This window comes from Scleropages formosus, chromosome 7 (assembly GCF_900964775.1).
Source record: "Scleropages formosus chromosome 7, fSclFor1.1, whole genome shotgun sequence".
Taxonomy (NCBI): domain Eukaryota; kingdom Metazoa; phylum Chordata; class Actinopteri; order Osteoglossiformes; family Osteoglossidae; genus Scleropages; species Scleropages formosus.
In genome coordinates this window covers 30522024-30546207 of record NC_041812.1, presented here as the reverse complement: position 1 = coordinate 30546207, position 24184 = coordinate 30522024, and the positions used below count along the sequence as shown (strand labels likewise).

The following is a 24184-nucleotide window of genomic DNA, read 5'->3' as shown; positions in this document are numbered from 1 at the left end:
TCCAGGTCTTTAGTCAATTTAAAGTCTCTCTAAGTGGCATCCACTGTTACACTATAGATCCAACGAAAGTCAAGGAGAACTACAGAATAAAACTAGATAACAACCACAGTTCTGCGAAGAGGAGATGCACATCTGAAACCTTTGTTACATTTCAACTCTGAAGTGTATCATAAATGGTACATAATGGTGAATATGAGTTCCAGCCATTCCCTTTCTCGGTGTGACACCACTGTCTGTTTGCACTTTCTCAGACATGACAGAAGCCTCCTGCACCCACAACATCAGGCTTAGGCTCATATACATACACCACATCCACATACATATACTCCTCTGCTTATAGCATCCCTCTCATTTTTGCCAAATTCATAAAGAAAAAGTCCTTTCGCTCACCTAAACGTCTTCAGGTTCCATGACTGTAAGAAAAACACATGAAAAGGGAATCACACACACTGAAAATGCTTCATTTACATTTACATTTATTCATTTAGCAGATGCCTTTCTCCAAAGCGACAAACATCTCAGAGAAATACAATTTGTGCATTACATTAGGACAAAGAGAGACATAGTTGCAGGTGTGTGATTCTTAAATAAACCTAGCTTGTTTCTTTCCACTTTATGCACTGAAGTTTCAGTTAGCAAGCAGTAAATTAGTACATGCTTATTTCCTAAAGCTTTGTCTACTATTTCACCACACAGCCATAGTACTTCTCGATGTCCAGCAACCAAGAGAATCCCATGTATCCATGATACTCTTCACCTACACCTATTCGGGAACAGTCATCAGTAAATTACAAGAACGGTTACATTTTCAAGTGCTACTTGAGTAGAAGAAACATTTGCATTATAACAATAATAAAACCCATATAAAATTCTTCAGGTACAAAACCCACCCTCTAGCAAGGGAGGGCCCATGTCACAAAAGAATTTACCAAATTGTTTTCGTTACAGGGGCCGTGGAGAAAAGCTCCAAGCATGGAGCAGAAGACAAAGCCCAGAACATCATCATGGCAATGAAAGAAAGAATGAAGATCAGGGAGAAGAACCGACCTGAGGTGTTCCAAGTCATCCAGGAGATGTTCCAGATTTCCAAAGAAGACTTCACCACTCACCTGAAGGCAGCCAAGCAAGCGGTGCTTGAGGGCACCTCCAAGTGGTCTGCCAAAATTACCATCACAGGTACCAGACTGTTACAAACCATAAATATCTTGAACTACTGCTTGGTGACTGAGGATAAGTTCTCTTACTTTCCCAGGAAAACTGTGCCTTCATCATATTTCTAAGCAGTCAGTAGTGTGGACAAATATCTCTATGTAGGAGACCTCTTCTGTACCAGTTCAAGTACAGCAGTGTCTATCAGGTGCAACGCTCTGCCATTGCCATGGCAACTGCATTAAGAACTGGTTGAAGAGGGAGAGGGCACCGCTCACCCTGGCCTTTGCTCCTGGCACACAGGTCTCAAACTGGCTGCCAAGTCTGTTGCAATACGGGGGAAGGCAACCTTGATGGAATTCATTCTTAGTTCTCAGATGTTCTTGTCAAGTTCTTCTTTTTTTCTTCTTTATATGTTTCCCTTAAATTCAATAAGCCCAAGCTTTTACAGGCTTTGGCAGTTTGCAGGACAAAGCTATGAAGAACATGCTTGTGGGGGGGGGGGAGAGATTAGCCATTCTGAAGGTGCACTTTGACCTTCCCTGTACTCATTATCTGCTATGTTGTGGCACCTGGCATCCATGTCACCAGCTGTCCCGTTTCACAGACGTTTCATTTTCGTTTGACGCTTATTCTCCTTCCTCAGTTAAAATTACTCATGGTGGGCGAGCCCCACAAATAATAGAGAACAGCCCCCACCAGTCAATAACAGAGTTATATGCCTGTTTAATGATTACTGTTTTATTCATCTTTATTTAATGTCTCGTGTCCTATTCCCTTTACAATTCTATCGTACATTACCTCTAGAGTAATTAATACACTTTCATTTTCTCTTTATGTTTAACACTGCCTCCTAAACAAATAGTAAGAATGTGATTGAATGCATATGAAAACAATTTTTCCTTTTTTTTTATGTTGGAGTATGCATGTTTCCAAAGATCCCATCAAGTCATGACACATGATGAAGCCCTACCATGGACCACCCTTGCTGATGACCCTTCCTCCTTCTCTTCACACAGTCCTGTGTGCTCAAGGTTTGCAAGCCAAGGACAAGACGGGATCAAGCGATCCATATGTCACTGTGCAGGTGGGCAAGACTAAGCGCAGGACCAAAACCATCTTTGGAAACCTCAATCCCGTGTGGGACGAGAAGTTCTCTTTGTAAGTACATTAAGTCCACTTCATAAAACACTGAGCAGTGATGATGGGTTTTGTCAGTATGATCAGCGAAACTGCACCAGACCTTTTATCCTATTTAAATTATCTGCAGGGACTCTCAAGAGAATGAAATATGTCAGGGAGAGACATTTATCATAAAACCCTCTTTGGAATTTTTAGAAAAGTTTCATTTTCTCCGAATAGCAATTTATCTTCTACTCTATGTGGTATAACTATCTCTCAGTAGATAGACTGACAATTCTGAAAGGGAGGTCACTTTGACTCATTTGGATGCTGGTCATATTCTTAAGATAAACTAATTTGCCTCCTGCAACTTGAGGTTTGGCCTGACAATTTAAATGTCACATTAGAGTGGTATGGAAGTAATAAACTAGTTGTTTTTAGACCTCTCCATGGAACAATATACTGTGGCCTTTTTGTAACGAGTAGATGTGAAAGCTTTTCTGCAGCCCATCTGTGAATAAATGTTAGAGTGCAGACCTCTCGTACTCCTCATTGTACTTCAATCTCAAGAGGATGATGGTGCAAAACTGATGGCCTCAGACACATACTCTATCTCCTCAATAAGAAAAACAGAACTCTACGCTTATGTTTTTTTTTGTGCTGTTCAAATTTTAGTCGAACACTGTCAAAGCTTTAACTGATTCTGACACCTTTATAATTTATCTTTGATAGAATTTCATTTCGGGTATTTGAATAATATGACTCAGCCAGCAAAATCCAGTTATAAATAATTGGTATAATCAGCCAGCAGTTATAATTTAGTTAGCACATCTGATGAAGGAATGCATCCAAATTGAGCCTATATATGTAAATATATGTATATCCATATAAATAAGAGTTGTTCACGTGCCCAGAAATGCTGAGCAACATCAGGGTCTATAACCGACAACCTTGTATTTTTATGTGATCAAAAATACAACTCTGCAGTAATTTGGTAACATAGCAATACTAATAATGGTTGCTACAGACTTCTAATCTGTCATGGCTGGTTCCGGAAGGAAGTGGCAGACCCAAGTGCGGAGCGGAATCAGAGCTTTATTCAGGGAAATCCAGGAAACTTCATCGAAGAACAGGCAATAGGTCTTCGAGGCGCAAACGTCGTTGAAGGGGCAATCCAAAAGGCAAGGTCGGTACTCAGGCAAGAGGTCGATAATCATAAAGAGGCTTGAGGACTAAGGAGTAGGGTTACGGGACTGGGAAAGGACTAAGGGAGCAGGAAGGAGTGGAGGTACAGCAAGGAGATCGCGAGTCACAAGGCTGAACAAGGTTCTACGTCGGCTCCTGCTCCGACGCTGCCTTATATGCATCTGTCCATGCCGCGCTCCAGGTGTTCCGCGATGGCTGGGAGGCGTGGGCGTGACATAATTAAAACTACAGAAATTACTTTCTATGTCTTGTTTTACAATACCAAGCCTATATGGAGCAAAATGAAAAGCAGAACTAAAGTGCCATTTTCCCACATGTAAAATGCACATGAGATAATTACTAAACGAGTACATCTCAGATAATTTCTACCATGGATACTTTCAGGAAAAGAAAAAAAAATGCAGTTTCAGCCCTTAGCTTGCTGGTTTCATAAATTATGCAAATGCTTTCAAAGAATGCTGCAGGTAGTTTTTCCCCCCTTTTTTCCAGCAAATGCTTCCTTTCAGCTGAACTTCATCCAAAAAGGAGATGGAGCGATTGGAGGCCCCTGTACCCAGCAATGCACAGCATTTATCAGTTGCACGCATGTTCTGTATGAGAAAAAGAGCTACTTTGAATCTGCCTTAGGCAACGTGGGCAGACAAAGTTTAAGCCTTGGGTGAGTGCCAGAGCAGTCAAGTGCCTTGATCTCTGCTCCATCAGGAGGTCATGGTTCATCATCATGCCACCACAAACTGCTCAGCAACTTCAGTGGAAGCAGGAGCGGAGCCGACAGATTGAAAGAACCGATTCATCTCTGAATGGATGGGAGAATGAAAAAGAAGTGTCTTGCAATGGAAAACCGCAACCTTCCTGAGGGACAGGCTCATCACTTTCTGGGGGTTGTATCACAGGGGGTCTTTATTGTGGAAGTGGCTGAAGTATCCCGTCCAATTATAACCTACATTGAGCTGTTGCCTGCAGTGGCTTCAACACCTCCCTGGCACCTTAAAAGCTATCTGCCAGATACACTAAACTCTTTCAGTACAGAGTACCGGCCATAGGGTTCCCCACAGAATAGCTAATATTGATTGGAGAGCTGGTAAAAACTGGTTACCCTGACATTGTTTTATTGTATTATCTATTACCTCAAGCCAGATTGGTTTTCTTTGCTTTGTATTTGGGTTAATTTATAATGTATGATGATAGCGGGCTTCACTAACATTCAAGATACAAAAAAGAGTGCTCGCTTTTGTCTGGTGGAGAACAGGTATTGAGTAAAACACTTAGGATAAAAAAGAATATAATTAAAAGGAAACAATTAATTGCAACCCAGATTTTTCCGTTGGTACATCACCTCTTTGCCGAATGATAATGATGAACTAATGGAGTGAAAAGGGCCTTCACTGATCCCTCCGTTGACTGCTGCTCGCACCACAGTGGAATGAGACACTGAGCTCCTGTGTGCAGCTCTACGGATGGTTAGGGGACCATGAAGAGTCTGGCTGATCGCCTCTACTGATCTCATTCGTCTGTGGGAAGAGGTCAAAGGGGGCCTCTGAATTTTCCTGTCACCGAATGTTCAGCAATTCCACTCCTTGTGCTAACAAAATAACAGCGACCGTTTCGTTATCTGGAAGAGAAGAGATCTAGGAGCACTTGGTGGAATTGAAAACCGAGACACAATGTCTCCATAATTCTTGCAATTTGCACTCCATAATTGTAATGGAAATTAGATGGATTCTTATCTTCTAAATTCAGATGATATATCTTTCTGAAAGGCACAAAGACCGTTTTCTGTGCTTACGTCATCAACTGATTCAAAACTCAATAATCAAATAGTAAGAGGAGATGCATCTGTTTTGGATCCTTTCTCACCCATACGGCAACACTAAAGTTGCAATGTAAAAAACTAAAATAAATGAATGAATGAATAAATCAATGATTAACTGGACTGAGCACAATTAATAAACTGGTAAGTACAGCAAGAATGAATGCACTGGTAGCTCAACATGCTGTGTTTTGTATTATGGACGCAGTTTTGTAGTCTGTGATATGCAGAAAGAAGAGGGAGTTTGAAAAAACCCTTTTCCTAATCATTACAAATTTCTTCACAGCAGTTTTTCACCCGTCCACACTATCCATTAGCTTGTACATCATATTTGCATTTCCTTGTACCTGGTCATACCTTGGTTTTGCAAGCACAGCTGCTGCATGTTTCTTAAACAAACTGGAGAGCAGCCAGTGTCCTTGTGTGTGACAAGATGAGCACAGATCTTGTTCCCCAGCCTATAGCAGTCACTGCAAAGGAAACCCAGCCTAGAAACTGCAGAAATATTTCTCTCCATTCAGGCTGAAAGGGACCCCTGAGCTGAACCCCTACCCCTCAGCCTCCACTAGGAGTGTCTTTGTGTAGCCACGGGCACGCTTACCATGCAAAAAATCACACCACCCACCTCAGTAGGACTTCCCAGAAACCACGCTGATCCCATCTAATGGAGATAAATGTGAGAGGAATGATTCTTCCTCCTTTTCCACAAGCATTTATAAAATACATCATTTAACACCAGGAAAACCAGTTTAGGTGTCTTTTGTTATACAACAACGGATCTGCTGTGTTTAATCATTCATCTCAGTGGCTGATTTAGGCTTAAGTATCTTTTGCTTGAAAAGCCATAATTCTCACTTTATAATAGGCAGTAATATGTAATTTTGGTGGTGTAACACCACAGAAATGCTACATAATCAAAGATGACAATAAAAAACACCAAGCATTATGGGTTGCCTTAGCTGTTGTCTGATTTTTAACAGTTTGCTTCTCTCGTGACAGGTTCTTGTTTGACTGAAGGTAAACTCCAACAAAATTATATTGTATTCACTGAGCTTGTTAAGGCTCTCTTAGTTTCTCGACTTAGCAGCATACGGAATCTTGGTGTACAGCTCGTTCCGGTGAACGTGAACAGCAAGGAGGAAGAAATGATTACTCCTATTAACCCTCTCAGAAATGATGCAGACCCCTGTTTAGAAATCCCACTTTGCTCGCCATGCAGCGTGATACAGGGAAAATGTTTCTGTTGCTCACAATAGATCCTTCAAGAACAATGTCTGCTGTTGCTCGATGTCTTGAAGGTCAGTTCTGGCACAAAGAGTCCCAGCAAGAAGTTAGCTATTGAGATGATGGATGGATCGAGTTTGGTGGGCCAGACTGACACCTGCAGGCTACACTGCCCTTTCTCAGTGTGCTCAGAAACTCTATAGCACCCCCTCCCAAATCAGATCCCTTGCTCAGCGAATGTACACCACTTCCCAGCCAGCAACCGCAAATGTTCAGCTGTGTGCTAAACATTTAGGTGTTTTGTTCACACCATTGGACATACTATAAATGTAAATGTACTGTAATACATTTGTATTGCACTGCCTGGCTAACTATGGTATACAAAGCAGAGAGTGAATAAATGCCCTTTCTGCAGTGTAGTCGGTTTGAGTGACCTTTAAAAGCTGTCTTTAGGAAGACATTCATTGTACTGTCATTGTTCTTCTGCTTTTCTAGTGAATGCCACAATGCCACGGACAGGATAAAGGTCAGGGTGTGGGACGAGGACGATGACATCAAGTCACGTGTGAAGCAACACTTCAAGAAGGAGTCGGATGACTTCCTTGGCCAGACCATCATTGAAGTTAGGACACTGAGCGGCGAGATGGACGTGTGGTACAATCTTGGTGTGTTATCATTTTACCTTGTTTGCAACAGGGCTCTGGGTCATCACTTTTCTCAAAACCCATATGCTGGACAGTTCTGGGGTTAAGTTGAAAGTGGAAAAAAATAACTTTATATAAAATAGTAAACATGTAAAAGAAAATGCAGTGAAACACAACGCAAACAAAACGAATGAATTCAGTGAAAAAAAAATTCACCCTCATAAGAACTGAAATAGTGATCAATAAAACACTCATTAAATTTTTGTTATTCTTATAGTTCTGGTAATAATCTGGGTTAACTGGACATTTTTGCTCTTCTATGTATATTTGGGGAATTTTGTGTCAGATGGGTTAGAGTACTATTTGCAAGTCAAAGTGCTCTGAGTTTATAATCAGAGTCAAGATAAATTAGACTGTCAGCAGTGTCCTGCTTCCTGCTTAAGGATGGCTTGTTATTGCACTTCTATCCTGGCTAAACTGACGTCTCACAGTGACTCCTTCAGACGAAGGTGGCTGAAGGCAGGTTGCATAAATGCTGTTCTTTCGCTGTAAACCCTTGACGGCTGAATGAAAAACGATAGCTTGCTGAGATGGGAAGAAAATAACCCTCATGTTTTCCGACCTTTCTGCCTTGTGATGACATGGAAGTCACAGATGGAAGTCTGTGTCATGGTAGTACGGAAGACGAGGATTTGAAATATACAAACAAGCAGCTCTATGGCTCCGCTGTCCGCGCAACAGTGTTGTTTTGATGCAACAAACAAGACATTGACGTGTAGAAATGGCAACGAACAACATGACACTTAGAGAATCTGGTTAAGGATGTGGATTTCCTCAGAAACAGATTAAAGATTATATACATAAAAGAACGGTTTTCGGGAATGAAGAAACCAGTCATTGTGCGCTCCAGGCTACCTAACAGACTGGACTGTGCCATCTGTGTTTTTTCCATCCGTACAGAAAAGAGGACGGACAAGTCAGCCGTTTCTGGAGCAATCAGGCTGAAGATAAGCGTGGAGATGGAAGGCGAGGAAAAAGCAGCTCCGCCTCATGGCCAGTATACCTGCTTACATGAGGTACAGTGTAACACCCATGGGACATGCCTTCTGAGCAGAAGGGTGGACATTGGTGAAATGTCAAAATCTCTTTGGAATTCCAGCTTCCGTAATGTTTTGCAAGTCACGTACCATCTCCTAGTGTAAATCCCTTAGTATGCCCTTCTGTGTTTCCTTTCTGTCCACAAAAAAGCTGATCTATTGATACAAGTGAAAAAGCAGCTGTGCACAAGAATACCAATGAAGTGCTTATGCCATCTATTCACTCTCCAGAACCTATTCCACTACCTGACAGAGGTGCAGAACAACGGCGCTGTGAAGATTCCCGAAGTCAAAGGGGATGAGGCCTGGAAGGTCTACTTTGATGACGTCTCGCAGGAAATTGTTGATGAGTTTGCCATGCGTTATGGAGTTGAAACTATATACCAGGCTATGACGTGAGTAGCTGCAAATATTTGAAATGCTAATACATTGTGCCTACCTACAGTGTATTAATACTGCAAAAGTAATTGCATGTCTGCTTTCACTAGGAGGCCTATTATTTTGCTCTGTCAATAGTTGGAACAGGTTTTTATATTCATTATTTAACTTAATCACAGCAGTACCACAGGTAGTAAAACTCACTACACTGCATTTGCTACAGTGAAGTATCTTCTCATGTCCAACATTTATCGCACAGCAGCAGACAATAATTCCTGTAAATAGCCATGATGTGACTTATCTTCTCAGCAGCCCCAAACGGACTCAACACTTGCTCCTGATGAGTAATAAATCGTAATTTTGGGCCAAGAGTGTCGCTCATCTTTGACTGATGTTTCTGCAGGTTTGATCTAAAAAGACTTCAGGCTTGGTGGGCAGAGGGACGTTAGTCAGCCTACCAAAACAGCTCCCCATCTACATTTTATTCTAATGTACAGAAGGAAAGCATGTTGTCCCTAGAAGGGAAACACTCGGCAGTACAAGGAAGTCCTGTGCTCTTGGAGCATGTTCGCAGCATGTATCGGACTCGAGAGGCCAAGTAATGGTAATTCCATGGGAACGATTTTTCCAAGAGCAGTGTTTGCTATCTGTTTGTTTCCTTATGCCAACGAGTGTTTTTGGAGGTTAGAAAGAAGGCAATATTTAGCTCTGCATTTATATTCCTTCACTGTGGTGGCAGACTGGCTGAGCCAGACTTAGCAGGTTTCACGCTTCCCATGCTTCATGAGATCACTGCACTATTGTCAACAAAACCATAAAATCACCCACAGTCAGTCACTATTAGCATTGTCACGCCCTGTCAGCACAGTATACAGTATTTTGTAATTCTACTAGAATTTTGCATTCTGTTTTCTGAAAACATTCTGTATAATCCGGGTATGTGCCATCATTGGTCCAACATACAGAAAATTAATCTAAAATTTATTGCATCAGAGCTGATACACATTACCTGCTCAGTAATATCCCAGTGGAGAATATCAAGCACGGGATCAAAACAAGTCAAGAACAAAAAATAACAGATGGATATACAGTATGTGTGCACTGAAGGTTGTGAAATAAAGCAATATATGTGTAAGAGGTTTCAAGGCACTCCAGAAGTTACTGAAACATGAGGTGTAGAAGGTATAAAACAGAGGAGGATACAACCGTGGATGAGAGATGGACCTAGACAATAGGAAAGCAAATAAAATACGATGTGCTTTAACTGGCAAGAAAAAGTGTTCTTTGACCGTAGGAGCTGTTGGCTCGTTCTGCACTGCTATCTCAGACGTTAACAGGCTAGCAAAAAAGAACCCCCTTCCTTTCAGGTTTTCTTAAAGAGATCTCAATGCAAGGGAACAATTGCTAGTCATGTGCTCCTAGTCTGTAGTTGATCAGATATATCGCGGTCATCTGCAGCAAGGTCATAATTAGAGAATCAAAGGAATCTGAATCATTTCTTTCCCGAGGAATGTGTTGTTTCTGACGGTGCAGAATTCCACACAAACTCATCTGTGTCACTGTGACCATATTGTTGTGACTAAAACATAATTACTTTAAATGCTCATTACTATACATCTGAAGGCCATATTAGATGAAAACACATTCCTACGAAATCCATTTGGATATGAACCCTACAGATGAATCTCTGTAATACCACAATTTGCAAATTATAGAACATTATCAGCTGTGTTTTAAATTATCAATCATAATTTCTGTCTTTGGGAACCTGGCATAAGACCTGTTAACAGAAATATAACGCAAGCTTTTTTTTCTAACTTTGAATGAGAATGCATGTTCACGTCAAGGAAATGTGTAATTTTATAACCATTAGATGCGGCTTGAGTCTTACAGTATCTGTTTTGTCTGATTCCAGTATGGTCTCATTTGAAGGGAACTGTATAACAACAACAGTAACTGCATAGCGCTATAATACCGTAGATGATATTTATGAGTGCTGTAGTAACTGCATTGACAGGAATTGGGTTCAACACCATCTCAAAGATCTGCAAATGATTTCTGCTCTGGTTCACTGGATTCCTCTACCAGTTTTTTTCTCCACATGAGGCGATATGTGACTCATCAGGGCCCAGAGCTGTATGATATGAGATGATCCTCTGGGCTTTACATTGTTTGGCATAGCCTAGTTTGATCTTTTTTTCTTTTTTTTTTTTTTTACTCTTTCTGTCTCTCTTGCAGCCATTTCTCCTGCCTGTCCTCCAAATACATGTGCCCCGGCATCCCAGCGGTTATGAGTAACCTCTTGGCCAACATCAACGCCTACTTTGCCCACACTACCAACACCACCACCACCAACATCTCTGCCTCTGATCGCTTTGCCGCCTCCAACTTTGGGGTGAGTCCAGCTTTGACTCCCTTTCATAGACATTATGCCTCCTCTGTTTATGTTCTGTGCTTGACATGAAAACAACTTCAGCTTCTTTTTGTTACAGTGCTACTGTGAATTTGTAAAAGTAATAAGGTTATGGTTTCTTTTTAGAGGGAAAAATTCGTCAAACTCTTGGACCAGCTCCACAACTCACTGAGGATTGACCTGTCCAAATATCGGGTAAACACATTAAATACTAATAGTGGATTTATGAAATAATGTATTTGAGACAGAGTCCCTTCTCCCTTGTCTTATACAGCAGCGATTGTTCAACGAATATACATGAATACTTCTCCCCAAGGAAGTGGGAATAACTATAAAAGAATACTAGCAATTTTACAGAACAAACCTGAAAAAGTGTTCAGATTATATCCCGTTAACACATATTGAATAATTACTAATTTTTTAAAAATTGTACACAGTATGACATTCATCATCGGAAGCAAGATTATGTTCAAATTGCCAGATATCCAGGAATGTCAAGCTGAGTGGAAATTAATCATAACACCTGATTTAAAGTCCATGATTTGGACAAAAATGAAGCTTTAAATTCCTCCAATAATTGTCTCCCACAAAACATCTCATTTCAAAACAAAAGGGATTACATTCTAATCCTGTTCTTTACAAGCCATACATTTTAATGTGAGGAAACAAAACCACAGTATAAATTTCCTTGGTATCAGTGTCACAATGTAAACTCTTGCTCAGCATCAATGGTTCCGCCAACACCAGTAAAGTGCTGACTCCACTTGGTTCCCAGGAAGCTGACCGATCCCTTGCTGGCACAACTTGCTCACTGCTTGGATATGTTTACCGGTGTTACCCAAGAGCAACTGAGCTCACTCGTCTTTTTCCGCACGACCGAGTTGAGAGCAAAAACATTGTGAGCCTGTATTTTCGACTCGCTCAGAAATGCACGCAAATTAATTTGCTTCCTTTAGAACGTTAAGTTAGACAGAACAGAGTCTAATGCATATGGCACCTTGGGGATGTCACCTCTACGGCGTGTCCTCAGTCTTTTGCCCCTAAATGGGCCACACCAGAGCCCCCTGCCCCAAAAACATAAGTTCCTCATCACAGCACTCCATGAGGCGCTCGTAAAAAGCTGAGAGCATGTAGCCGAGGTGGCAGAGGCTGAACATGCTCCAGCAGAAGCCTTTGTCACCCCTCAGATAAAGTGGTTTGTCAGGTGTACTGCTTGTGTATATCCTTAAGGTTTTGTTCCACCCCCTCCTTAGTGCAGTGAGCCTTGTCCACTCTTCTCTCAGGGGTCACAGAACTTATGTCATATGTTTAATATGTAATGTCTTTAAAGACAAGTGTCTTCAGCCCTGTGGATACACAACATTTTGCACAAATGGCTTTTCATCTAAAAAATAATAATGTCCCCCTCTCTTTGATTGCAAACTCTTGATGGGCCCTCCAGGATGTCTAACCGATAACTTATTTTTAGATAAATATTTTGATTACTCTGCAATACAGCTTAATCAAGAGTTTGCTGGTGCACTTACATAACTTGCATGTTGCAGAAGTGGCATTTTCAAATTCAAGCACAGAAAAGTATTGTGCTCAGTCCCTCAGATTTCAAATACATAGCATTTTTCCCATGCCATTCTTTTGAAATTCTCTATATACAGCACTACAACACTATGTAGAGAAATAACATTCATAAAATACATCACAGCAAAACAGCACATCTGAGTTCATTATTCACATTTACAGTGCAGTCATACCCCACTAAACATCCATTTGAGTTGCAAAAAATTTGACTTTATGAGGAGTTTCGTTTAGTAACCCTACTTCAGCTTATGGGAAATTTCTTTGCATTTTGCAAGGACTGAATCTGACTTTTACCATTCAAACTCATGGTAATTGTGTTTGAGGTATGGAAATTCACCTTATAAAGGGTTTTTTTTTTTTTCCAGATCATAATACCTTTGTAAGGTAGGAAAAGATTATAATGAAGTGACATTATCCTGTGATGAATTTTACAGTCAGAATACTGATATAAAATCATGAATTGATTATTTTAGGTTAACAGCTTCTGCAGGCTATAACACCAGGTTTCAAATGGAGAATTCAGAAATGTAAATACAGATGTGACAACAGAATGCTTTCCCACAGCAGTTCAGACCGATCTGACCATAGCCACCTAGAAGTATGAGTCAGCAGCCATAAGTCACATTGTCAGCTCCATGTAATGCTATTTACACCTTGAAACTTTTATTCGTGGTGTGACTAAGAAATATGTAGCACTCATCAACTTTTCCACTGAGGAAAATTTCAGCCATGACAAAGTCATGATGTCCAGTTGTTTATGCCAAAGCCAAATCTTACAACTTTGACTTCTGTGGGATTTATATTTTTATCATGAGCATGTTTTATAAAACGGGAAGTTATCGCTGGTTTTCTCGGTTTCTTCAGATGTCACAACTGACGAACAGCATGTCAGTTAATCCACAAACCCGCCTCCAGGTAATGAAAGAGCAGGTGAGTGAAAAAGAGACGGTGAACAAAGCCACTAATGCTGCTCTATAATTACCAGGATAATTTTCCTGCTGGAAACCGAGAGAGACTCCAGGACCTCAAGTCCACAGTGGACCTGCTGACAAGCATCACCTTTTTCAGGATGAAGGTAAGGGGATTATGGGCCCTGGTGTGCTGGGTAATTATTGCAGCTTTAATTGGCTGTTATCAGTGGCTTTCAGTTTCAAAGATATGTTGTGTCTTGACGTTAATTGAGGGCGAGAGTTTCCGGGGGCTTTGGTTCCAATAGGTCCATTCAACGATGGGTCGAGATACTACCGTGTGGTTTAGAGGCAGCTCAGAACATACACTCCAGCTCTGAATGTGGCACAACAGTGATAGTTTGTTTGTCAAAAACCCACTGTGAGCTACAGGTCAGGATCTATATGTTAATAAGAATTTTGCTATGGTCCACTCGCACAGGTGCAGGAGCTTCAGAACCCACCCCGAGCCAGCATGGTGGTGAAGGACTGTGTACGGGCCTGCTTGGACTCCACATACAAATATATCTTTGACAACTGCCATGAGCTCTACAACCAGCTCCTCGACCAGGTCAGAGAGCGACAGCACTAATGATTCCAGGCCACAGACATGTGGAAGTACAGTGTAAAAGCACTGTAATAACACAGCAATGCTATTTCATTATGTAACATCCCTCAAAATAAGCAAAGAGGCACACCTTATTGGACCACAATGTTGAAACAGGAGGCATTCATAAATTAAGTGAATTTACATTCAAATTCATTCAAATTCACTTCATCGGTTAGCAAAATGTTACATTGTGTCACATGACATCTCACTGACTGATAGACAAGCTTGCTCTCAACAGCAACGTGTGGCATTGACATATTAACAAAATAAAGAATAGATACTTGAAAAAGGAAGAGCATCACGCAAAATGCCCAAGCAACCAGCAGAAGGAACACACACACACACACACGGTAACTGAGAGCACATGGTCTGTCACTGTGCTGGTTGCACTGTGCTGGTGCTCGGGCTGATTTGATTACCGACTCCTCGCAATACTGGCAGATCGAAGAACACAAACAGACCAGCTGGTCCTCCACGCAGTTGCCAGCCGTCCTTTTGTTACTGTTCCACAACATACACAGAAAATGTATTGCAGCCAATGTCTTTGTATAAGAGGATTTTATATTCATCGGATGCAACGTTCTTATTTTTAAATATAAAACTTCAGCTTCCTAAATACAGAGGCCTGTTACATAAGAAGGAAAAAAAATAAAGAGTGAAGGCTCTGTTTGGCTAGTGGGGGGTGGAGAGACATACAGGCTCCAATGAGCAGCTAAAGGCTGTTGGAGGAGAAGAGAGATTTAAAAAGCAAAAAGAGATTCTTTAGTCAAGCCTCCTGCTCTGTGTTCTACATCCGCGATTAAGGCATGGCCAACATTGCCCGTGGCTGCCTGAATCACACAGCACCCCCATCCAGGCCCTGCCACCACCACCACCACCATCCCATCTCCCCGTGAGCCAGCCTCATAGCAGTCTTCCGCTGGGTGGGTGTCACTAGCTGAGGAAGTGAAAGTATTCCAAGAGGATCTCCGCATTAAACGAACGTAGAAGAGGAGGAAACGCATGCAAATGGTGTACGCGCCGTGTAAGCGCTCTCTGCTCCAAGGGCTGAGCACAGCAAGCTGTAAGATATGCATTACAAAATTCGGGTCTCACAGCACACAAGTCCGTTACTCTCAAAGACAGATGGAGGTGACAATATAAAAGCAGAGAGGATTACCGTGCATTTTATCATGGCTACGCATTGATACACTGATCAACATTTTGCACCAAGATCATCTTTATCAGAATCATCTTTTCTGATATTTATCATTTATAACTACACCCTACCATAGATATTCACGTGTGCTTATACACTCAAAAGTGGCAGTTTTAATTAGCATTGTGACAGCTCATTTGGCGCCTGCGTCTTCAGTCTTTGTACTTCACACAGGCCTTCTCGCCAATGTCAGCCTAAGTTTGGAAAGTCTAATTAGTCAGCAAAAAGTCGGCGCCTTTGGGCCATTTATGCTCAGTTCTCTATCCCAAATCAAAGTTCAAAAAGAGAGGCTAGAGAGGAAGAAAACCATCCATTCCACAAAGGGAAGTGTTGAGTACCACACCATATGGTTGCTTCCCTCCCCAACTGCTGCTAGCACAGTTTTGCCAATACTGGTACATGACACGAATATGGGCAAGCAACAGCAGCCCTCGATGCATCACTGGGGTGTGAGAATCCACAGGCATGTGCTCAGAAGCATGAACACTATATTAGACCTCCAATTGTTTTCTCTTTGCACCCTCCATTGCGCTGTAGTGCAGACTTGGACCTGTTAATTGTGTGGAACTGATGTGTGGGCTCAGTAGTGCTGCAATGAAAGTAACATGATGGGGGGGGACTTTTAATATCCTACACAAGTTCCAGGATGTCTTACACAGCAGACCTTTGCCTTTGAAACACATTCCAAAATGACTCATTTGAACCTTGACGGTTCTAAGTCTGGCAGACAGCTTGTTGACCACGAACAACCTTTGAAGATTAGCAGGTCACTTCCAAGGACCTCCTTGGCTTCCTTTACATGATAGGGAGGAAAAGAGGGCTGCTGTCAATCTGACAACATTTGAGGCAAGGATGTATCCATCATCATGTTGTCAGCATCCCATCCTAATCAGGGTGAATAAGGTGCAGTTCTCTATGTTGTGCGCTGCACTTCTCCATTACCAACACCTGACTACTTGGTTCACCTGTCCTGCTGTCAGAACTGCCATCTGATCCTGTTCCTGGGACTGCACCGAGCTTCAGGAGCAGGTTGACTATCCTCTTAGATATCAGAAGAAATGTGAAGAAAAATGGTCATCTTCACATTTTCTATGTGCAAAAAAAAAAAAAAATTTTCATGACACTGGCTCAGGGAAGCTGGTTGATCCAAGTGCAAATTCTTTATGTTTGGAGTAACAAGTAATATCTCCAGCAAACTAATATGTAGGGTGCGTTCAAAATACCAAGTGAGTGCAGAGAGTGACGAGGGGAATCTTTCACAAGAAACTAAATCCAAATTGCATGAGTTTTTTTTTAAAACTATCTTCAGTATCCATCTCTGTAGCTTTATTGTTGAAGCTGAGTAAAGTCTGTCTTCCAGGTGAAGAGAAGAGAGCCCCTAACGGTCAGTGCTGCGAATGAATCAGTCGTGACAAACCTCTGCACTGATGAGACTTTTTTCTGGCTTAGGGTGTTCAGTTTACAGCACAGAGAACCTAATCCTAACCCTTTTCTGCGGCTTGAACCCTAACCAACTTCAAATTTGAAGACTCCATCCTCATCATTCTCATTGCCAAACTAGGTAGCTATTTTCAACCTGTTCTTTCCTTCCTGAATCTTTTAAGCATTCTTTTTTGATGCTGTCCTCTCCCCCCCCCCTTTTTTTTTTTTTTTTTTTATTAGTTTTATGAACAGCGCAAGGTCACAGCAAAATACAGGTAGAGACAGTACATTGAGGACTTTGCTCTCCATTTTATGTTACCCACACAACAGAAGCCATACTTTGGCTTTCACTGAAGCTCCAGGTAGCAAGTGAGAATGAGTTCATTTATAGTGAGCTGAACCCAAGGGTGGTGAAATGGAATCAAATATGGCATGCGCTCCAGTTGGTATGTACACTAGAAGGAACCTGGAACCTCTGCAGCACTGTGACTGAGTTTCTCACCACCTGACGTGTTTTTTTTTTGGGTTCTCAGAGCGCAATAGCCAGCGACAGTATCCCGAGAAGACTTTCTTGTCCTTTTTCTATCCCGAACAGCTGCAATGCTTCAAGCAGATCCAACAAATGCGAAGGAACAGTCGTGTCAAGTCAGGAATGTCACTCTATGCAGAGCCAGAAGAAAGTTACATGACTAGACTTCTGCTTTTGGATCATCTTCTCTTTTGCTATAGTGTCAGAAAAGGTTTCCAAACAAGCTGTAGACTAAAAATATTTGTGCTCACCCTAGAATAACAGCACTGTACAACACATGGCAAAGCACATGGTCTTTATTTATGAAACACTCATTGTAGCAGATGTAGCTGTGACATTATTTAGAAAGGCTATATCAGAATGAAAAGCAGGAGAATAAGAGGAGTAAGGGTGTGGGGGGGGGGGGGTTTAAAAAAAAAAAAAAAAAAAAAAACAATTGCAGCCTTCCCCGTGAGCTCCCCATGTGCCACCAAGCCAGGATCGGGACGATTTTGGGAGGTCGCTAAGGACAAAAAAGCACACATTCAGCTGTGGCTACATTTGTCCATGTCACTCCTTATAAATGTTTGTAGAATGAAGTAAAAGACATGGCTATCACCCTTAGGCCAGGACCAACTCTACGTACACAAGCTTCCTGTCCCCTTTGGCTCTCATGTGCCTCATAATACTTCCTGTGCTTGTCTGAGTGAAACTTCTGCTAAACTCCCTGAAGATGGCTTGATAGCGACAAAAGACATGATGCTGATACAATACGACACAGCAGCAGTCAAGTAAAAGTAACTGCAATGTGTTGCAATTGACTCAGCAGACAGCGTGAGAAGTGTATACACTTAATCAAGTAACAAAATTCATGAACAAAAACCTCTCATTTGATTCCATTGTGTTTTCTATGCACCTCAGCACTCATACAGATTAACTAGAAAGCTGAATGACATGGAGTCATAAATCTATCAAGAATATCATTTTACACAAACTGAATAAACAATCCAATCAAGGCCAAATTTAGAGTATATAGTGCTAAAACAACAAATGTTACAGTCAGGGTTGTATGAAAAAAAGGGATTAATAGAAGACAATATGTACTTTTTTTTTTTTTTTTTTTTTTTACATTATTCATCTGCACCCACAGCCAACACATACCACTCAATAATCCTTATGTTTTCTGCTTTTCCCATGTTTCTGCCAGACGAAAAAGCAGGACATTCCACGTGAGGAACAAGGGCCTTCCATCAAGAATCTGGAATTCTGGCCCAAGCTCATCACCCTCATGGTTGCCGTAATTGATGAGGATAGGACTGCTTACACACCTGTACTGAACCAGTAAGTCTCGTTACACCACACTGGGGGGAGCTTTCCACCACAGCATTTCTTCACTAGCTTACTTTTAATATATAGTAGGTCCCCTTCCTACAAATTTAAATGAGTTGGTACCAAGAGTTGCTTTCTGAAGTTTGTCAGTCAAGTGCAACACAAAGTGGCGAGAGGCACATCAATAATCATATATGCAGCCGTACATGTAACGTGTGGCACAAAAAAAGATTGTACTGGACCAAAGTTACTACTACAGGAATCACATTCGGATATATAGATGATGTGGATGATACGGATATACAGATATATAATGTGAATTCTAGTGAAAGAGCAGACAGTGCAGATTACCCCATGGGAGGGTTTACAAGGTACGATATCCCAATGCAAGTAATTGCTGAATGAGGTTAACAACAGTTATGTTTTAACTAATTGACGGATGGCAGTAAGTTGCAGCGACGGATGCTCATTGTCCAGACCCCAGGTTTCCCAACATGGGTGAGGCTGCAGTGAGAATGGGCGTTTTCATGAGGAAATACAGTAAAGTGCAATTAAAGAGCAAGGGGCTGCGGGAGGAAGCAACCTCTGTGAATTTTAATGGAGAATCACACTGGAGAAATACAGTGCCATTAATGTCAAAAAAGATTTTTTAGTTTCACTAGTGAATAATAAAGAGCAAATAGAGGACCAGTATGGGAAAATCAAAGAGCTCTGCTACAATATTTATAAATGCACACAGAAATGTACCTGCTTGGATTTACTACAATGGGACTGGTGCGTGATGTCACACTGACGCTGCACTATTTGTCTGCTCATGATGGAAATTAAACTTCCCCAAGAGTGATAGGAGAGAGAGGCAAAGGCAGTTTTTTCCCGCCAGTCGTAAATTTAAGCGCCAGTCTGTTGACGCCATTTAAAGACCCAAGGCTCATTCATTCCTTCTGACGTTGAGTTTAATATTAACTTGAAGCACAACCAATAAAATAGTCAATTTAACCCATTAAATACAATATCCCACTCAGCTTTTTAAAATTGTCTTTAATTTCTAAGTAGCAATGCATTTTCCCCTCATTCCTGCCTGCAGCATAAGGTCAATGAAACCATTCCTTTCTGCATGTTCCCTAATTTCACTCCATTTGCCCTGGGGTTGGTATTGGGGATTGTAATGTGATATGAAACTAGAAGCACAGTGATTAATATTGGCATGTGGGAGTGGTTTGGCCAGTCACGTAAAAGGACTGCAATAGCACTGCTGATCAATTTCTAAAAACAGACTGGGAAGCACAAAATGCATGTGTGCTAAGTGCTCACACACATCAGTTTTTTATTCATTTGATTTGACAGATTCCTGCTTCATATTAAAAGAAGTAGTCTGAGTCCAAATTACATCACACCTTTGTATGAGTGCTTCAGACAATTTTGGTGGCAGGGGAGGGGGTGGCCAGCAGTGCATTCTGAAAAGATCAAGGATAAGCTGTTGCCCATTTCAGTAAGTTCCTCTGCAAACATGTTGCTATAGAAACAGAATGATGCCATGTATCACTGTTGCTATTGAACAGGAAATTGACATTATCTTGAAAAAAAGATTAGATTTATAGCCTCTCACCACTTTCTGAACATTAATTAGGGTGCCGACTTTAAACAGCCAGAGTTTCAAACAAAATCTATATTTTTGTGTCAGAGCCAATGATTCGCTACACAGAATTGCCCTCTTTTCCTTATAGAAACCACTGCTGAAATGAAATAAGCCTTAAATATTGAATATAGAGGCATGGTTTTACCACAACATATGCAGCTGCCTTCTGAGAGCGTAATAATTTTGCCACTTATGAGCTTAATGTTTCCATAGCCATTATGTCCATCTTTCTATCATCTGTAATATAATCTTAGGTTCCCACAAGAGCTGAACATAGGGAAGATCAGCGCCGAGGTTACATGGAATCTCTTCGCCATGGACATGAAGTATGCCATGGAAGGTCAGTAATGAGAAGTTGTTAAGCTGTGTGTGTTTGTGAGAGAGAGAGAGACAGCAAAATGTGATGCATCCTGACACCGCATCCAGAACCACCCCTACAGGTAACATCTCTGTAACAGGAGTTGTGTTTAATGAATGATGTCCTGCAGGAGCCTGCTGTAATAGACTAACTCCAGTCTGCTTGGCCGTGAGAATGAAGCCCTCTCACTTACACTTTTACTTATCGATTACCTGCAATTGGAAAGAAACGGCTGATGCCTCTGTTTTAATCAAGACAGAGCTTTAATTCTACAAACAACATCCTAATAAACTAAAAGCAAAACAAATAACACTGGATTAGTGTGTAGATCATTGATTTGCAGAGTGGGCTTTCTCTTTCACTAGAAAGTCACTTGTATAAAAGTAACACTGAATCCTCCCTGACAGAGGACTTGGCATAAATGTTACTTAAGTGAACCAAAAGTCATGTAGGTCTGCGTGTTCACATCCCAAGTACAATAGTGCCAGTGCACGGTTATAGCGTCTAAACTACTTAACTATATGTCCAACTACCTAAGCCTCAAACAGGACTAAATATGTTGCCAAAGGAAATATATGTTGTATATAATCCATTGCATATTAGAATGTTATGAATTTCTGTATCTTATACTGCTCAAGAGACATTTCGCAGTTAACATGAAATATTCATTTTCTCAAAGAGTACAGAGTAAAAAAATGTTATTCAGGAACTATGAGAACCCTGATTAATACTAATGTGCATCCAGGGGGCTCATCTACAATCTAATATTTAGGAAACGCAGAGAGGACTATAGATTTCTATTCAACTGTTGATTCTTCAAAACTCTTGCCCACTATGCGTTATACAGAGAGAGGGAACTGTAAATCACATACATTTGATTACAGTCAAGACCTGTCTTAGCTTTCAGGTTTGTGCTGAAATGGTTTTTGTCAGAAACACAGCTGGGGCGAATGATAGGCCGTCTACTGGTGCAGCAGGGGAGCAGTGCACTGGCCTTCTGTATGAAAAGTGTCCGTCAGTTGCCTTTTAGCTCCATGACAGAAGCAGCCTTTTCTTGGCTCATTCATTCATTCAGTCCTGATCGCTGCGGCACACTGCCAAAGCACAGCAACGCCTGGAAACACGTGACCGTTGCCATGGAAACCAGGTACCTGGAGTATGCCAGCGCTCGCTCCACGAACGCTGGACTCGCAGACTCAATCATGCATCACCATACGTGCACCACGGGTACCTCGGCGCCCATGGCCGGGACATGTTCGCACCCCATCTGTCGATCGTCCTGAACGATTCGTGCCGAGCCAAAACACAGAATGGCAGTTGGGCCAGCAACCGCCTACACAGTCTCTTACACCTTCTTGTCAGCCATCTGCCTGGCAGTGTTTGTTTTGTCCTCTTGAACCATGTGATTAGATCCATAATGAATGTCTGGAATGATCAGGAGCTCAAGTTTCTGCTGAACTGTACTTGAAAGATTACTGTAAATGAATTTAGATTAGGCATCGTCCAAGAACTTGAACCTGCAACCTGACCGAACCCAGGTCCTGTACACCTTGTAATCTAGAAGATGAGATTTCATAATCCGTCTTCCTCACAACTTTGGTTCTAAGACACAGTGTTGTGTGCAGCAGGGTGTATAATTGTGGCATCTGATATAAAGGTCCAACAGTCCCAACCTGTGACTGGGGGTTTCAAGTGGTTGTCACTTACAGGTCACACACAGCACAGGCTGCAATCATCAGCGAGGTCACATGAAAGCCGCAGAGGAAGGGTGACATGGTTAAATGTCCTCCACTAATCTGCCCACTGCTGGGAGCCAAAAAAAAAAGGAAATGGAAATTAAAACTGTTTCTGGCATGATGCCTCAGTCAGACTGCTGTAGGAAATATCACATCTGTAATTGCTTTGTTATTTCAAGAGTGATTAGAGTGTATGCTGGCATGCGCACAATTTTTTTTTGCCTGCCATGCTATACATTTAGTCTGAAAAAAGAAATTGGGAATAACTGGGTAGAAAACAAATTCAGTACAAGAGGATTACAGTGTTCAAGTGAGACACTTGGACTGGAAAGTAGACTGTTTTGGCAGAGCAACCACATTCCAAAAGCAAGATACACCAAATAGTTCTTGATCTATAAGAAACAAAAAAGTTTTGTACATGTATACATGGCAAGCTGCAGTTTACATAGTATGTTAATGGAAAAAAAAATACTACATAAAAGCAGCCACTGAAAACAAGTCTTAAATTGCAGAAATGCTTCCTGCTAGTTCTTCCTTCATTGAAGAAGCACAAAGACAAAAGGGAGAATTATCCACACTACCACTGAATACTGTGTGCAGGTTTTTACCTACTTTGAGATGACAAAATGTGCCTCTAGAAAAAGCAACAAGTCAAAACATGTCAATTTTACTATACTCATTATGTATTCATATACATAGAGAATAATGGGTCCTCTAGGCTTCCTTTCAACATTTACTATGGCTGCATACGCTTTAGTATTCTGGTTTTATGCAAAAAGGTAAATATTTAATTTCACTGGTCACGTAAACCCCTAATTCCAAAAAGCATACGCTTCTTACGTTCTTATTCAAATGTTACAAAACCAGTGTGAAAAAAGGTTTTGCAAATGCTTGTATTACTCAGCAAGTTAATAAGGACCTAAACATTGCATTTTCAGGTACGCCTGTATTTCAGTAAGCGACGTTTATGCTGCTGACCAGCAAGGCTGCATTCAACCCATCCTGAATATAGGTATAAGAACAGTTCCTGTTTTCCACAGCAAATTGTAACAGCATATTAAGAAAGTTACCAGAAGCGCTGCAAGGTTCAGTCATTAAGCAATGCGAGTGGAAGTGGATAACTGCATGCTACACTTTTTAAATTTGTACCTCTGTAGACTGATTTGAGTGGGAGTTTTCACTACGTATGTTTTTCTGTCAAAGGGTTTGATGGCAAAAAACCTTTGCATCTGGAATAGCAGTTTTATTTATACATATTGTATGAAATGTCTTTATGCTTTGGACATCTTAACTCACTGTCAGATGAACAGATTTGATGCTGTCAAAAACTGAGCATTCTTGCATTAATTCACAGTTGTGCATCAATCTTTTTGGGATACCATGGCACAGCAGGTAAAGTCAGTGCCTCAAAGCAGCTGAGCTGCTTAATGGCGTGGGGTTCAATACCAGCTCAGGGGGTGTGGTGTTTCCATGTTTCTCTGAATGACTGTACCCCCAACATGCATGGAACAAGGTGCTGGCAAACCCCTCCCTTACCTTGAAACCCATGCAAGCAGTTGCTATGAGTTGACCTTGACTCAAAGGCACTTTTCTCCATCATTAATCAGCATACCCAGAAAAGCCACTGCCCTTTGTCCCTGCACACCCAAAGGTCCAAGGACCCTACCTATGACAAAAAGACCTTGGTCTCTCTGACTGCTTGACAAGAAACAATGGTGCTGTTTGAGGAACTGGTTCCTTTAAGTTATTTTTTGTGCAGTCTTATTAGGTGAGCCATTGGCCTGGGGTCAAACTGTGACTAATGTCACACTATGCATTGTCA

General features: G+C 41.4%; 1 protein-coding gene across 2 annotated transcripts in view; it reads left to right on the top strand.

Annotated features, from left to right (window-relative positions):
• LOC108929063 (protein unc-13 homolog C-like) overlaps positions 1-24184 on the top strand; it is a 77747-nt gene that overhangs the window by 20350 nt on the left and 33213 nt on the right. For both annotated transcript variants that reach the window (XM_018743363.2, XM_018743364.2), the window contains exons 9-19: positions 949-1176; positions 2169-2310; positions 7007-7176; positions 8116-8231; positions 8484-8647; positions 10869-11025; positions 11170-11238; positions 13604-13693; positions 14008-14136; positions 18511-18644; positions 20523-20608. In XM_018743363.2, coding sequence (XP_018598879.1) covers positions 949-1176; positions 2169-2310; positions 7007-7176; positions 8116-8231; positions 8484-8647; positions 10869-11025; positions 11170-11238; positions 13604-13693; positions 14008-14136; positions 18511-18644; positions 20523-20608 — 1485 coding nt within the window. The remainder of the gene's footprint in view (positions 1-948; positions 1177-2168; positions 2311-7006; positions 7177-8115; positions 8232-8483; positions 8648-10868; positions 11026-11169; positions 11239-13603; positions 13694-14007; positions 14137-18510; positions 18645-20522; positions 20609-24184) is intronic.